This window comes from Haliotis cracherodii, unplaced genomic scaffold (assembly GCF_022045235.1).
Source record: "Haliotis cracherodii isolate W230 unplaced genomic scaffold, xgHalCrac1.p SCAF_13, whole genome shotgun sequence".
NCBI classification, from domain to species: Eukaryota; Metazoa; Mollusca; class Gastropoda; order Lepetellida; family Haliotidae; genus Haliotis; species Haliotis cracherodii.
In genome coordinates, this window is record NW_027266268.1 from 21,954,830 (window position 1) to 21,972,211 (window position 17,382).

A 17,382-nucleotide genomic window follows, 5' to 3' on the forward strand; every position below is an offset into this window, starting at 1 on the left:
TTATTTATTCGCGTATAATACGTACTTGTGTGTTATATGCACCCTTAATTATGGGCAATTAAATTCTGGAAAAATGTATCTCTCGTGTATAAACATTTCAGGCACGAAATGTATCTTTCAACTCTGTTTTTTTCCCCACCAAAATAACATTCTAATAAGAGCCCCCTATTTCTAATTTTGAGAGTGCCCTGGGCGCTTATTACGTCGAATACGGTAACAAAAAACGTAACCCTAACTTCCGTATTTCATTTTTTGGCCTTGGACTAACATGAATTTGATACATTGTTATTTGACAGAACATCATAATTCACAAGTTCCTCTGAGTGTCGGTGCCAGTGTGAGTTATTTAAAGGGACAAGGGACTGGTTGATTGGCAGGGGTTTAGTTATTCATGCATCATGGAACACAGTGAGAAATTGACACGGAAGGTTCATCAGTCGCAAAGGCTGAAACATCTACTGTAGGCCTGGTCACACAGGTCCACTGAAACATTTACTGTAGCCCTGGTCATACTGGTCAACTGAAACATTTACTGTAGCCCTGGCCATACTGGTCATACTTGTCAACTGAAACATCTACTGTACCCCTAGTCATACAGGTCCACTGAAACATTTACTGTAGCCCTAGTCATACTGGTCAACTGAAACATTTACTGTAACCCTGGTCATACTGGTCAACTGAAACATTTACTGTAGCCCTATTCATACTGGTCAACTGAAACATTTACTGTTGTCCTGGTCATACTGGTCATACTGGTCAACTGAAACATCTACTGTAGCCCTCGTCATACTGGTCAACTGAAACATCCACTGTAGCCATGGTCATACTCGTCAACTGAAACATTTACTGTAGCCCTGGTCATACTGGTCATACTGGTCAACTGAAACATCTACTATAGCCATGGTCATACTGGTCATACTGGTCAACTGAAACATCTACTGTAGCCATGGTCATACTGGTCAACTGAAACATTTACTGTAGCCATGGTCATACTGGTCAACTGAAACATTTACTGTAGCCCTGGTCATACTGGTCAACTGAAACATTTACTTTAGCCCTGGTCATACTGGTCATACTGGTCAACTGAAACATTTAATGTAGCCCTGATCATACCGGTCAACTGAAACATTTACTCTAGCCCTGGTCATACCGGTCCACTGAAACATTTACTGTAGCCCTGGTCATACTGGTCAACTGAAACATTTACTCTAGCCCTGGTCATACCGGTCCACTGAAACATTTACTGTAGCCCTGGTCATACTGGTCAACTGAAACATTTAATGTAGCCCTGGTCATACTGGTCAACTGAAACATTTAATGTAGCCCTGGTCATACTGGTCAACTGAAACATTTACTTTAGCCCTGGTCATACTGGTCATACTGGTCAACTGAAACATTTAACATAGCCCTGGTCATACTGGTCAACTGAAACATTTACTGTAGCCCTGGTCATACTGGTCAACTGAAACATTTACTGTAGCCCTGGTCATACTGGTCAACTGAAACATTTACTGCAGTCCTGGTCATACTGGTCAACTGAAACATTTACTGTAGCCCTGGTCATACTGGTCAACTGAAACATTTACTGTAGCCCTGGTCATACTGGTCAGCTTTTACAGTTAACCAATCAAATTACAGCAACCTAATTCTAATGCATAGCATAGTATGATTTGTTTGTCACTGATGGTCAGCACTCATCACGCTTTTTAACAACATAAAATAACAAGGCTAGTATTGCTAACAGGTTGATGGTAACATATTGAAATATATCCCAGGGATGGAAAAGATTTAACAATCAACTCAATATATTTGATAAATATGCCATGAATGTATTGGCAGGAATGGCTCAAATAGGAAACCAGATAAGATACATATAAGACAGTTCGGAAATGTCCTTGACCAAAGTCAGATCTTTTCCAACCACATCCAATGCCACACGTACACAAGAAAAATATACTACCTATATTCACACAAACAGATTCTATCCATTACCAGTTTAAGTGTCACCCCATAACAACCGCAACCGTCATGAAATATTTACAAGCAGTTGAAGGGAAGACAGCACTCATTGCAGATCAATACGTTCATTATCTGTAAACTCCATCCACCCTCTATATATATACACATGATGCTGAGATCCCTCCGCGTATGGCAGTCGATGGAAGCAGGCCCTGAGACAGCAATTCAACCAATCACTTGTAGAAGAGAATAAATCATGAGAGTGTCTGGCACTCGTGGAAGAATGTGGTGTACATTACACTTGTCGGTAGAATCTAGTTTGATGGGTATGACATGAGGGGATATCAATATACTCTATATATTAATGTATGTATATTTACACTGTCTTGATAATTTGCATGTTCAAACAAGTCCATATGATAATCTTCCAGTCTTCTTGAAGGTGCACAGATTCATATGGGCGTTCTGAGAGATTCGGACCCTGGGTGCCATTGTACAAAGCGATCTTAGCGCTAAGGTAATCGTCACTCCCACACCTTAACATAGTATTATGACAGTTGTCGTGCAGAGATCCAGATAAGCTTTTGATGTTGTGGGTATTTTACCCATGCATTTTAAAACCATTGGGTATCAGTAATTCTATCTGGGTATTCAAATTTCTGTTACCCACTAGTTTTTACACATGTGGGTATTTAAGTTAAATATTTAAAAACACTATTCATCTAGTCCCTGCAAACTGGTGTCATGTGGGTTTGAGAGCTTTATAGGACTCAAAAATACCACAATACTTCCACAAGTAAGTGTGATGGCAAATGATCATGATGTAACTGTCATCGTGGAGTTTGGCAAGGTTGACGGAATGCCTGTTTATAATTTCAAAATATGTTGCTGATTTGCCTATCGAATACGCAAGGTTACTTCACAATATTTTGATGATACGCACAAGTTTTATTTTTGTAGCGTATCTGTAATGTTCGTTGCGTATTTGATACGCTTGGATTTTATTTTACTGCGTATTTCTGCATTTGTGATGCTTATTTTACACAGATACGTAGCTTATCTGGAGCTCTGTGTAGTGCTAAGGTTGTTTTCTACAACAGGCCCGAGGTCTACAGCAAATATCAGTAAAATTACCCATTTCAGCATATCATAACAGTCTGTGCCAAAACAAAAACTTTCGAGACTGCTCGCCCGAACATGACTCTTGGCATTATTTCATGAAGATTTTGTTGTTATTAGTAGACGATTATTAGTTGAGCTTACTAGACCAAACAGATTTTCCCTAGACTTAGACTTCAGACCAGTGGCTAGAGTTGCAGATTGTTATTACTTACAAATGTTTAGCTTTGCAAATGTGACCTCCAAATTTAGAAAACAAGGACTATAAGATGATCTAGACAAGATAGTGTTTTCCCCCAACTTTTCCTGTCATGAAAACTAAGATACCAGAAACATTCCTGAGTGAGTGAGTGAGTGAGTTAGTGGTTTTACGCTGCTTTTAGCAATATTCCAGCAATATCACGGCGGGGGACAACAGAAATGGGCTTCACACATTGTACCCATGTCGGGAATCGAACCCAGGTCTTCGGTGTGACGAGCGAACGCTTTAACCACTAGACTTCCCGACCGCCCCAACATCCCTGAGAAGTCATTCTAAATCGACCCGTGAAGATCTGGGTTAAATTAGGTCTTCAGCAACCCATTCTTGCTGTGAAAGGAAACTATGCTTGTCGCAAGACTGGAAAGTAACGGGATTGGGTGGTCACACTCGCTGACTTGGTTGATGCATGTCATCGTATCCCAAATGCGTAGATCTATGCTCATGATGTCAATCACTGGATTGTCTGGTTCAGACTCGATTATTTACAGACCGCCGTCATATAGCTGGAATATTGCTGAGTGCGGCGTTTTACAACAGATGGAGAGTTATGACCCTTTATGAAATTCATATTGAATCACATAGGGCACAGGAATAACTTTTCTTGTTAAATATGTGTTGCTGTTTGTAGAACACATGAAGACAATAGTTATAAATCGACCAATAACTGATACTTAAAGAACATATTTCCTCATTTCATCTGCATCCATATTTGTTATAACAATAGCTTAGAAAGCTTATATATATCATGATATACCATATGTGATATATGGATTAGCCTTTCCTAGATTTTCCCAAATAAAGAAAAGTAATTTATTCTGTGAAAATATGCTTTTCTATAATTTGGGTTTGTATTTTCACGATTTTCATTTTACATTATTTCAAGATGTCTTGGGGATCAGAAATATATGTAAGACAACCCTTACACGCTTTTCTCTTAAATACTGAAAAAAAAATATTTGTGAAACAAGTTAATGTTCTAATCTGCACAACCCACACATAAAACAGGGTCGGGACATTTTAGCTTAATTAGGACAGACTCCATTTTTTCCACTCAAAAATAAATCAAACCTGTCAACATCATATTTTTTTCTGAATTCTTCCAGCATCTTGGTATGGAGACTAAGAAAATCAATAAAATCAAAACAAGAAATATTTCGATGTAGCCGACTACAGAATGATAAACGGGCCAAGGTAGACACAATGCATTACAGTATTTGTCAGGTAAACAGCATCCCATATATCCTACCTCAGCACACCAGGAACCAACATCAAACAGCTTAATTAATCTCTCAGACTGAGAGCAGTGATTGATTTGTCAAACTGAGCCCTCCATCACTTGTTGACATGGCTGTTTCATAAACATATCACACGAGCCGAGCCTTCGGGTCCTGTGTACCTTCATTAGACAAATGAGAGTCAGTCTGACCTCCACAATAAACACCACAGAGTAAACATATCTTTTCTCAACATCATTCAGTGGTAAAATATTTAAAGGAAAGAAAAATGTAATTGCATATTGCAATATGTTTATATTTCTACCACTTAAAATTAATCAAAATTATTTTAAATTTTTTACTCATAAATCCAGGTTGGAATAAAACTTAGAATTATGCTTCTCATACATAATTCTCTTAACTTTTTTACTTCGTTCTTTTTCCCTCAGATTTTGTTTATATTTACCAAACAATGGGTCCGCGTGCATGATTACATATCTCCCAAAAACTGGGTTTGTCGGATGGTGAATTATTTTTGGCATGACCATTGATTCCAATAAGAATATGGTACATACTGGGAAATAGGCATCAAGATAGGTTATGTTACGTTTGAGGTAATGGGCACTCATCTCTAACTATTTGTCAGTCCCGACAAATTTGATTCGGGTCCTCAAACACCACTTTGTCCGTCTCCTCATTAATATTTATAATGTACGCTGCTCAAAAGAAGTTACAGAACAACCGACTCTATCATATTACTACAGTTAATCTGTCATGGCATGACACATTAACTATAGTCATATGAAAAGATTGGGTGTTCCTTAACTTCTTTTGAGTAGTATATGTATCTATTATCAGTTCATGATAACCTTAATACAGAAACAATGTCATACATGGTATCAAGAACAGGCTGTAGAACAAGCCACAAGACACTGGAGCATATTGAGCATTAGCCCTCTGTATATCTCAGGGATTTATCTAGGATTCTAAACCAAGTGCCTTTGGTGTGTGTGTGTGTGTGTGTGTGGGGGGGGGGGGGGGGGGGGGGGGGTTACCTCGACAAAGCCACAACATCAGTTATAACTTTATTAACATGAATTGGCATATTATGTATTCCAAAATGGGAATTGCTCTATCTTTTGGGCTGGATATCAATCTCTGGACAGGCCTAGCTAAACCCCTAAATTCTCCCGAGATGCTATGTACTACTACATGTACAAGGGATTTATCTGGGATTCTAAGCTAAGTGCCAGTGGAGGGGAAATTGGGGACAAAAACCATTAATGTTTCAAAAATTGGAATTTCTTTGTAAAGTTCCTACATTCTTACACGTAGAGCTATTCTAAAATTGCTTTCAACACAAAATAGTCAAATTCAGTCACACTTGTAAATCTATAACATATTATGTTAAATCTTCCAAGAACCTGAATTGGAAAATCTGGGATGTTTCCAGTATTTGTTGCAGATAATTTGCTTACAACAATCAAATCCTTCACTTTGTAGTTAGGAAACTTCTGTCCGGATATAATTTAATAATAATCTCTCTCTTATCTTCTGAAACAGGTATCAAAGAATAAATTATCCTTGGGTATTCGGCTTAGATAAAGCTTTTTACTTAAATTACATTGTAAGTGCATCAGGCATGTTCTAGTTACCTATCATATGTGAATACTTCCTACTTGTAAATTGTGTTGCAATATCAATTAGTTTTCAAAGTGTGAATATGGTATACAATAAACAATACCTTAACAAAATATACATTGATTTTGTAGTCATCTCTTCAGTTTATATTTTTTTAAATAATAAAACAAACTTGGGTAAAAAATCTTAGTAACTGATATTTCAAGGAAAATTAAACCATGAATCAGGTAAAGTGTTTATAATCATTTTAAATTCTTTTATTTGACCCTTTTTTAAGTTTCAAATTTTTAAGGAGTTTTTAACTTATGTTCTAGTGATATTTTAAAATTGAGCATTATTCCACCAAAAGTATTGTTCTATAGCCTACTTTCTTTAAACATATATAAAACAAATATTTATAAAGATTAAACTGTAACCACACCGCCATTAGATTCATCACACGATTAAACGCTCGCTAATTCAATAGCAAACCATCCTCCTGTCATGCAAGCAAATGTTTACGTTTCACGCAGGTAAATTACAATTTACAGGTGCGTACAACAGCAGGTGCTTCATACGGCACACCTGTCATGTTTAGAATCAACTCTAATCTAACTTACCACAATGTCACTGACAAAGATGAGGTTCCATTGCTTGTAAAATCCATCGTTCCCCTCACAAGAATCTCTCAACTCATCGCATATTGTTTTACCTAGCAAATAAACAATCCTTGACAAGATCGAATTGTCGCGGGTAGCATGTGCAGTGACCTGTGATGTCAGAGGTCAAACGCACGTTTCCATGACGTCACGATGAATTGATTAGGTAGAGATTTCGTAAAGAGTAATCATATAAGGTAGAAAGAAAACATCAAAGCCGTTACACGAATGTGATCGAAAACACTGTCGAGAATGTGTATATCCTAAATTATAAAGTTTTAATAGTTAGGAAAACAAAAAGGCCTTTATATTAAAATTAAAACTATTTCAAACAACGTCCACAGTAACTCTCTCTGAATAGCCGTATTGATTATGGTACCACAGACCCATGTTTGGACCCTGGGTTTGAATTTATCCCCAGCAACCAATGCTGGTCGTGAGAGGCGACTTAATGGATCGGGTGGTCAGGCTCGGTGACTTGTTTGATTCCATATCTACGTATCCCAACGGATCATAATATCAATCAATGGTTTGTTTGGTCCAGACTCGATTAATAGGTATGTATGTTTCTTTGAACGTCCTATTTTGTAACAATAAAGTATCAATCCTGTGAAAACTTTCAATAGAGCCAGTGTATCAGGTTTGTCCATTAATAATCACATATATATTGCCTCAATCACGTTAAATATGTAAATACATCAATGCATGTAAATATTTGAAATTAATCATGAAATACTATATCTAAGTAAAAATTGCTGAGTGAAAAGTGGTTTATAGATTAAAAGTTGTTTTTCTATAAAGATAACTGTTTACCTTACCCTTTAAAAGTACCGTCATTCGGGGAAAATGAAGACAAAATAAAAATAAGAGGCGACTTCCGTACATCTATTGGCCTACTTTGGAAGTTAGCAATATACTTTTCTCAATTTTTAATTGTATCACCCAAAATTGGCTTCCACGGGAAATATCACATCTGTGAGATCAAGCAATATCGTCTAGGAGATATCGCTACAAGGAATTGCATCACAATGCTTTGCAAACCATTGCGGTGTCATCATCGGTTACCATGACGTTACAATCAACTGACATCACTAATCTCTCAGCCACTGACACACAACACACTGGTTATTGCTGTTTACAAACTAAAACAGTGGGAAGAATGATTTGACATGGTAAATATAATATCAGCCTTGTGTTGTTTGATATCATATATATCACCACAAGTCGATAAACGATTAAAACTCCTCGTATGTTTAGGTTTAAACAGTTATCAACTTGTGTTGATTTATTCTATTTATTACAATCGGGTGAGATTGTCTTTTTATTCCACGTTTACAGTTGGCGGATCCGTAAACATGCGTTGTCGTGTAAGCCCCGTATACATGTATACGTATTTTTATTGCAGAGTATATTCGTGCTCACTGTACTCAGTCTTAACAATACATAAATGAAACAGAACTGATTCTTGTGTTTTTGTTGAAATAAATATAAATGCTAAGTTCAGTTACGTTAATTAAATAAACGCGCCCCTCATGGCTTATTCTGTCTGCGGTGTTTTATTGTACGATAAACAACGAGCACGAGCCTTTTATTTCTTATATGAGCTATCAACAATATTTACAGCCACTTTAAGGATGATGATGAAATGTACATGCGTTAACAATATTTACCCGTATTTTAATAATGATGACTCCCTAGATAGAATCCGACCTCGGCAATGTCGGACATGTCCATTTAATACACAGGTTGTTATTTCCCGAATATTCTCACTATCCTCACGTCGATTACTTGTACCTTTTCTCCCAATGACGATTGTCATATCTTTCCCGCTTTTGGACGCGATCGTTCGGCCATCGCGTTTGTCTGCGTTGCCCAGCTACAGCTATGGGAAACAATTCTCTAGACACTCCCCTCTCAAAAACAACGTCGTCGAATTAACGACGTCATCAAGTTGCGAGCGCATGTTCGAATCTCCAGAAATGACGTCATGATAGTACAATGTTGTATCGTGAAATAAAACCACACTTTTTTCTTCATTGTTCTTTGCTATTTATTGCATAGCTATCTTATATATGTGGATAGTTGTGTGCTCAATTAATACATCCGGACAGAATCTCCTTTGTTATTACCCCAGACCCAAAGTTCATATTCTCTTGGAGCTAACGAGCTGGGCATCCAGATCATTTGGGAGCTTGTTAGAACTACATCTACATGCATAAACTGCCGGGCAAGAGAAAGTATACATCCATGTTTGATGGTCGCTAAAAACAAACAAGACATCGTTATTCGTTGATGTATTTGATACGGGCATCAAAGGCGATATTACATGCATCACAGCAATGAGTATTTCACTTTGACAGCGGGACAAGAAATTCTTGACTGGATCAACGAGGAAACGAGCAAAGGCAGCCAACACCCCATCATCCTCAGTCTGCTCCGCATCTTCAAAGTAGTCATAAATTTCACCAGCTCGTCATCGAGCCTCTTCTATTACGTTCTTCATTACGTCAAGGCAACCAAGCGGTAGTTGCGCCGCCATTTTGGAAGAGTGCGCAAGCGCTTCGAACTGTTGCAGACCCCGGGGTTAGCGATTAATTTGCTTTCTCTTATCGACTCGTGGCTTGCAACGCGCACCAGGTCAGTCTAGTAACGTTTGGATAACGTTTGTAATTGTTTGGTCCAATCCAGTTTTCAAGTGTATGATTTCTTTTGCCCGGTAGCTTGTATCGTATTTTTTTTAATGATAGAAAAGAGAATTCGAAAAATAGTTTATTCAAGTGGCCAACGGTGTAAATATACATGTATGCGTGTAGACAACATGTCACATCGCTATTGTTGAGTTGTGGGACCTGATTTTTTAAACTATATCTTGTGAACTATTTCCGGAAATCACAGACAACTACTCGCAGACGCCATTTTCTTACCGCCATTTTCATTTTCTCCTACCTTCACCTCCGGCCAAGGGAAGATAATCCCAAACGTCTTTTCATTGCAAACCACCAGATATTATATATATCAAGCTTTTTCCTCATGTGGAATTGAAATTGAAGTTTACAACAAAATGTTTCCCGTTTTGCTACGCTACACCATCATACATCACCCCGCCGACTAGGGCATTCTAGACACGAATAACCGTGCGGCTAAATAACAACAGTACATAAGTTACCTTTATACCTGATTGATATCACATACATATTTCATCCTCATGTACTTGGTGAGTGTAGTGGCACACTATATTTTCACCCACTAAATCCAAAAGGTTTACTCTGTCCCCAACTTGTATTTTCATTATTCAAATAAAACTGTTTTCTTTAAAAATATACCACCCACCCCCTCCTTCCCCCAACCCCACCCCACCCCACCCCCACCCCGTGGCATCGTGGCATAACTCTGCTATCTATACCTTGTAAGCTATACTCTGCTATTCTGAACAACCGTCTGTCCAAGTGGCTGGAAGAACATGAAATACTTGCTGATGAACAAAATGGCTTCCGTAGGAAAAGAAGTACCCAAGAACATGTATATACTCTGTACTCTGTGATTCACAATCGGAAAATTTCAAGCCAGTTAACGTTTGTGTGCTACATTGATGCGAAGAAAGCATCCGACAATGTGACTAGAAACTGTTTGCGGTATAAACGTCAGAGACTTGGCATAGTAGGTATATTTTATGAAGCTATTTTATGCATGTGTGATAACACTACAAGTCAAGTCCAAATTAATGGTCTATTTACAGACGAGTTCCAAGTGACCACTGGAGTCCGACAAGGATGTGTGTTATCACCAACTGTTTCCTCGGTTTTCATAAATGACATGGCTCATGATATTAATAGTCTTCAATGTGGTGTTAATATTGACACTTGCATGTAAAGTGTTCTCCTTTATGCTGATAACGTAGCTCCCATTGCCCCCGATAAAGATGGCCTCCAACGCATGCTGGACTGTGTGGCTGTATGGCGCTCCAAATGGCGTTTTTTAGTTAACACAACCAAGATTGTCCTCTACCGAGCGAAGCATGTCGAGAGATCTCAGAGAGTGGAAAAGATGTTATTGCTTATAAACATAAGTACTGGGGACTCTGGTTTCAGGAAAACTTAGATCTAAACTATACAGCTAAAGAATTGGCAAAGTCTGCTAACAGAGCTCTGGGAATTATTATCAGCAAATTTAAACTGATTGGTGGTATGGCTTCTGATGTGTTTAACACTTTGTACAACAACCTTGTCCTTCTTGTCCTTCCTTTCTTACGGATCTGCCGTGTGGGAAATCAGTGAATTCAGATGTATAAACGTTGTTCAAAACCGAGCTTGCATATTTTTCTTGGGAGTAGGGTGAAAAACATCAAATGTGGCTGTTCGTGGTGAAATGGGCTGGCTGTTACCATCAACTTTACAGCGGATTGAGATTATCCGATTTTGGAGAAAAGTGTCTGTCAGTCAATCATGACTGTGAGTGATTGGACAACAAGATTCCGTAAATCGTGGACAAACACAGTTATATCCATGTTCACTGAGCTTAATCTTCATACTCTTGATGTATACAGCATTTCTAACAGTCAGTCCGACCTACTCAAACAGAAACATATCATCATTGATTACGAGAAGTGGACAACTGACCTATGGAATGACCTAAGATTTACTAATTGAAACAAGCTACGGACATACAGGCTCTTTAAATATGGCCTCGACGCTGAACCATTCGTCCAGTCGAACTTAACCCGGAATCAACACAGTACACTAGCGAAGTTAAGTTGCGGTACATTGCCACTAGAGATTGAACTTGGTCGTTTCAGACGTCCGCCCACTCCCCTCGAGGAAAGACAGTGTAGATACTGCAACTCTAAGGAAATAGAAGACTAGTTCACTTTCTGACAAAATGTCTACTCAACTGGATCCACTCTTCCCACGGTTCTCAAACGTCAACCAGTTAATGTTTCTGATGCAGTGCATACCTCTGCAGAAATCCCTAGCCGCGATGGTGTTAGTGATGTTTCAACGCAGAAAGAAAACGCTTATCAGTTGAGCGAGCGATTTATGAAAGACTATAATGTGTACAATATGATACATATTTATTTACATTGAGTGAGTGAGTGAGGTTTTACGCCGCTTTTGCAATATTCCAGATATATCACAGCGGGGGACACCTAAATTGGGCTTCACACATTGTACCTATATCGGGAATCGAACCCGGGTCTTCGGTGTGACGAACGAACGCTTTAACCACGAGGCTACCCGACCGCCCCTCTAATTACACTGACATAAAACAAAACATGTGTCATACAACACTTGAGCAGGTTCGGACAACATACAAGGCCGGGGGGGGGGGGGGGGGGGGGGGGGTCGGTTGGTTAGTTTGTTGTTTAACGCCGCACTCAGCAATATTTCAGCTATATGACGGCGGTCTGTAAATAATCGAGTCTGGACCAGACAATCCACAGATTACTATCATGGGCATCGATCCACGCAATTGGAATCGATGACATGCATCAACAAATTCAGCGAGCCTTACCACCCGATCCCGTTAGTCGCCCCTTACGACAAGCATAGTCGCCTGTTACAGTAAGCATGGGTTGCTGAAGACCTATTCTACCCCGGATCTTCACGGGTGAGAGCGTATGGACGAGTCCAGTGTTCAATAATAGAACACATAGTTTCAGTGAGAAACAACAATTAAACAATATGGCTCATATAATGTTAAGCACATTTATTCACGTATGTCTTCCTTTACATTGCATTCTTAGAGTCTCGGCTGTCAAGTGGAGGCTGCTGCCTTTGGATTTTAACTTGTTTATCCTTTTAATGCGACCTTCCGGTTCCGTTGGTGGCGTTGAAGCTGTTTGAGTTGGACCTTCGGAGGGTGGGCTTGAACTTGAACCATTTATCTATAAAGCCGAGGTTTGGTCCGCTGTGAAGGTTTCGGTGAGGTGACATGGGGTTAACGTCAAGTCCAACATTATTGCACTTATATAATGACGTGCATGCATGTGTTTGTGTCTGCTTGTACTAGTCCGGACTAAAGCCGATTTGATAGTGCTAACCCACTGATATTCCATGCCGCAGTTTAACATGAATACCCCACTCAGAGTAAATCCTGACTAAGAGTCGACCACTTCTTGTTTTAGCCCTAAATGCAGTGCGCCAGGCAGGGTAACAACAAGTACCATGTTTTAACGTGTTTTAGTTTGACGTGTGCGAATCGTAACCAACTTAGCGGGGGATCGGTGCTTGTCGAGTAAAACCGAAATACAGCTTTACTCATTATTTACCACATAGTGTACAGAATAAAAGTATAAGATGTTATTCAAGGGCTAAAGTGTACAATATCCATCCTGATAGAGGCTTACGAAACAAAATGAAAATTATGACGTATCAAACACCCCAAACATTGAATTGTAGCAGTAGAGTAAACACATATATAACCCTACAGTCACTATATATACATTCCAAGCATAACTTGTGCTTATAGAAAACATCAAGCACCTGTCAATGTACATTGTCAGAAAAACTGAAGCATTGAGAAAATTGTTTGTTATATATTTGAGATAAATTAAAATATACAGGGTAAGAACAATATCCAGATACAATAATTGATTTACACTAAAGTTATTTCATTGAATATTTTTAAAAAGCTTGCGTTCTTTGCTGTATTACGAGTTTTGTTGACCTGGTTCTCGGCTGTGAATCCGCGGTTGATTCCTGGTCTAGTCTCCGGTGCCAATCAAAACATCAATTAAAATTAATCAGTGAACACACTAAGCCAATTAGCACCATTAGTACGCAGTTAAATGAATGGAATTCATAAGCGGTCTGTCTGGTGTTTTTTCACGACATGCAATGCAATACTTGTTTCCACAAACTATAGAAAATTCTCAAAACCAAACCGCCAAACTATGTCCCGAAATTTGACAATACACGCGTAATAACAGATACACCCATTGCCTATTTGAAACGCAATTTAGTACTTAATATGATAGAAATGAATTCTAAGGTGTTCTTGGGCCGTTTAATCTAAACAAATAACGTTCAGAAGACTCCTATATTACAAATGTTTAAAGTAAATAGTCGGTAGCATAATAGTATTTTATGAATTATGACGTCATAAACAGCAAATAACAGTGACGTATTTCACAACTTCCGCTCTTCAGCAGAGGGGTTTGTGTTCTTTTGAGTCAAAGTTCAACATGAATCTCCCCTAATGAGTGTTATTGTGGAACAGTTACGATATTTTCCCGATTGTCAATTGTTATCACACCATTTACCAACGCAACATGCTAATCACACCCAAGAATATGTGTGGCAGCGAAGTCTAAAATCAAAGCGTGATCTGACAAGGTGAATAATTTTATACGATATTGATAACTGAGAGGGAGACATGACTAGCGTGTATTCCAATCTCCGCTATTGCGCTACACTCGACATATTTTTAGAAGGCAAACAATTGAGCTGTAAATAGCTCATCACGCGTGTTACACTACATCTACATGCTGCACCGCCAGCCGTTGTATTTATTATCTGCCTTTCTGTCTTCTGGTTAAATGTCAAACTGATAATACACAATCACAGTTTCAAGGATGTGTGTTCATACAAATTTCCCGACTTTGATGTTGTGCAAAACATCCAATTTCAGATAGAACATGGATATAGGATAACACGGCGGAATTCAACTACATTGACTCTGGACTAAACAGCAAGGAGACAGGATGAAGTTTGCAGAGCATTTGGGGGCTCATATCACCCCAGAATGGCGGAAACAGTATATTCAGTATGAAGTAAGTTTGGGGCTTATTCAAAGTGAATAATGTGTTTTATCAGATTTTTTTTAGATGGCAGCTGATTTGGATTGTATTATATAAACCATACATTTTAGTATTGATGTATTGCAATGTGAAGTGTCACAATATGTATCGCAATGCTTTTTGACCAGAACTGATATTTGGCAATACGTACACACAGCTCCTTATATTCCCTGTGTTTTATTAAAGTTATTCCAGCTAATTACAACTCTCCAACATGTCACTTCGCTCATCACGTCGAAGAACTGGGTTCTGTTCCCGACATGGGTACAATGTGTAAAGCCCATTTCTGGTGTCCCCCGCCGTGATATTGCCTGAATATTGCTAAAAGCGGCGTAAAATCATACTCACTCACTCACTCACTCACTCCAACATGTCACCTGCTGTTACTTTGTTTCCCCTCATGAAATTACGGATTAGAATCAGTCTTCAGAAACCGATGCTTGTCGTAAGAGCTGTCTTCAGAAACCGATGTTTGTCGTAAGAGCTGTCTCTCTGGATCTGATGTCAGGCTCACTGATTTGGTTGATGAATGCCATCAAATTACTATTGTGTAGATTGATGATCATGATGTCAATAACTGGGTTGTCTGGGCCTGACTGGATTATTTATAGAGCACCGTCATTTTGTAGTTTGGTATGATTTTTGGGACATTCCGTGTGTCCTTGTATATTGGCCTGGCTGTCAACCCTTCAGTGTGTCCTTGTATATTGACCTGACTGTCAACCCTTCAGTGTGGCCTTGTATATTGGCCTGGCTGTCAACCCTTCAGTGTGTCCTTGTATATTGACCTGACTGTCAACCCTTCACTGTGTCCTTGTATATTGGCCTGGCTGTCAACCCTTCAGTGTGTCCTTGTATATTGGCCTCACTGTCAACCCTTCAGTGTGGCCTTGTATATTGGCCTGGCTGTCAACCCTTCAGTGTGTCCTTGTATATTGGCCTGACTGTCAACCCTTCAGTGTGGCCTTGTATATTGGCCTGGCTGTCAACCCCTCACTGTGTCCTTGTATATTGACCTGACTGTCAACCCTTCACTGTGGCCTTGTATATTGGCCTGGCTGTCAACCCTTCAGTGTGTCCTTGTATATTGGCCTGACTGTCAACCCTTCAGTGTGTCCTTGTATATTGGCCTGGCTGTCAACCCTTCAGTGTGGCCTTGTATATTGACCTGACTGTCAACCCTTCAGTGTGGCCTTGTATATTGACCTGACTGTCAACCCCTCACTGTGTCCTTGTATATTGGCCTGGCTGTCAACCCTTCAGTGTGTCCTTGTATATTGGCCTCACTGTCAACCCTTCAGTGTGGCCTTGTATATTGGCCTGACTGTCAACCCTTCACTGTGGCCTTGTATATTGACCTGACTGTCAACCCTTCACTGTGTCCTTGTATATTGACCTGACTGTCAACCCTTCGTTGTGGCCTTGTATATTGACCTGACTGTCAACCCTTCACTGTGTCCTTGTATATTGACCTGACTGTCAACCCTTCACTGTGGCCTTGTATATTGACCTGACTGTCAACCCTTCACTGTGTCCTTGTATATTGACCTGACTGTCAACCCTTCGTTGTGGCCTTGTATATTGACCTGACTGTCAACCCTTCAGTGTGGCCTTGTATATTGACCTGACTGTCAACCCCTCACTGTGTCCTTGTATATTGGCCTGGCTGTCAACCCTTCAGTGTGTCCTTGTATATTGGCCTCACTGTCAACCCTTCAGTGTGGCCTTGTATATTGGCCTGACTGTCAACCCCTCACTGTGTCCTTGTATATTGGCCTGACTGTCAACCCTTCACTGTGGCCTTGTATATTGGCCTGGCTGTCAACCCTTCAGTGTGTCCTTGTATATTGGCCTCACTGTCAACCCTTCAGTGTGGCCTTGTATATTGGCCTGACTGTCAACCCTTCACTGTGGCCTTGTATATTGACCTGACTGTCAACCCTTCAGTGTGGCCTTGTATATTGGCCTGACTGTCAACCCCTCACTGTGTCCTTGTATATTGACCTGGCTGTCAACCCTTCACTGTGGCCTTGTATATTGGCCTGACTGTCAACCCTTCAGTGTGTCCTTGTATATTGGCCTGACTGTCAACCCTTCAGTGTGTCCTTGTATATTGGCCTGGTTGTCAACCCTTCCGTGTGTCCTTGTATATTGGCCTGGCTGTCAACCCTTCAGTGTGTCCTTGTATATTGACCTGACTGTCAACCCTTCAGTGTGGCCTTGTATATTGGCCTGACTGTCAACCCTTCGTTGTGGCCTTGTATATTGACCTGGCTGTCAACCCTTCAGTGTGGCCTTGTATATTGGCGTGACTGTCAACCCTTCGTTGTGGCCTTGTATATTGGCCTGGCTGTCAACCCTTCAGTGTGGCCTTGTATATTGGCGTGACTGTCAACCCTTCAGTGTGGCCTTGTATATTGGCCTGACTGTCAACCCCTCAGTGTGTCCTTGTATATTGACCTGACTGTCAACCCCTCAGTGTGGCCTTGTATATTGGCCTCACTGTCAACCCTTCAGTGTGGCCTTGTATATTGGCCTCACTGTCAACCCTTCAGTGTGTCCTTGTATATTGGCCTGACTGTCAACCCCTCAGTGTGGCCTTGTATATTGGCCTCACTGTCAACCCTTCCGTGTGTCCTTGTATATTGGCCTCACTGTCAACCCTTCCGTGTGTCCTTGTATATTGGCGTGACTGTCAACCCTTCCGTGTGTCCTTGTATATTGGCCTGACTGTCAACCCTTCAGTGTGTCCTT

At 40.0% G+C, this 17,382-nt stretch overlaps 1 protein-coding gene across 2 annotated transcripts in view; it reads left to right on the forward strand.

Moving 5' to 3' along the window:
* The first annotated feature begins 13,982 nt into the window (after positions 1-13,982).
* The window catches only part of LOC139459054 (solute carrier family 53 member 1-like), a 36,139-nt gene continuing 32,739 nt past the window's right edge, over positions 13,983-17,382 (forward strand). For both annotated transcript variants that reach the window (XM_071240496.1, XM_071240497.1), the window contains exons 1-2: positions 13,983-14,164; positions 14,460-14,601. In XM_071240496.1, coding sequence (XP_071096597.1) covers positions 14,533-14,601 — 69 coding nt within the window. In that variant the 5' untranslated portion in view covers positions 13,983-14,164; positions 14,460-14,532. The remainder of the gene's footprint in view (positions 14,165-14,459; positions 14,602-17,382) is intronic.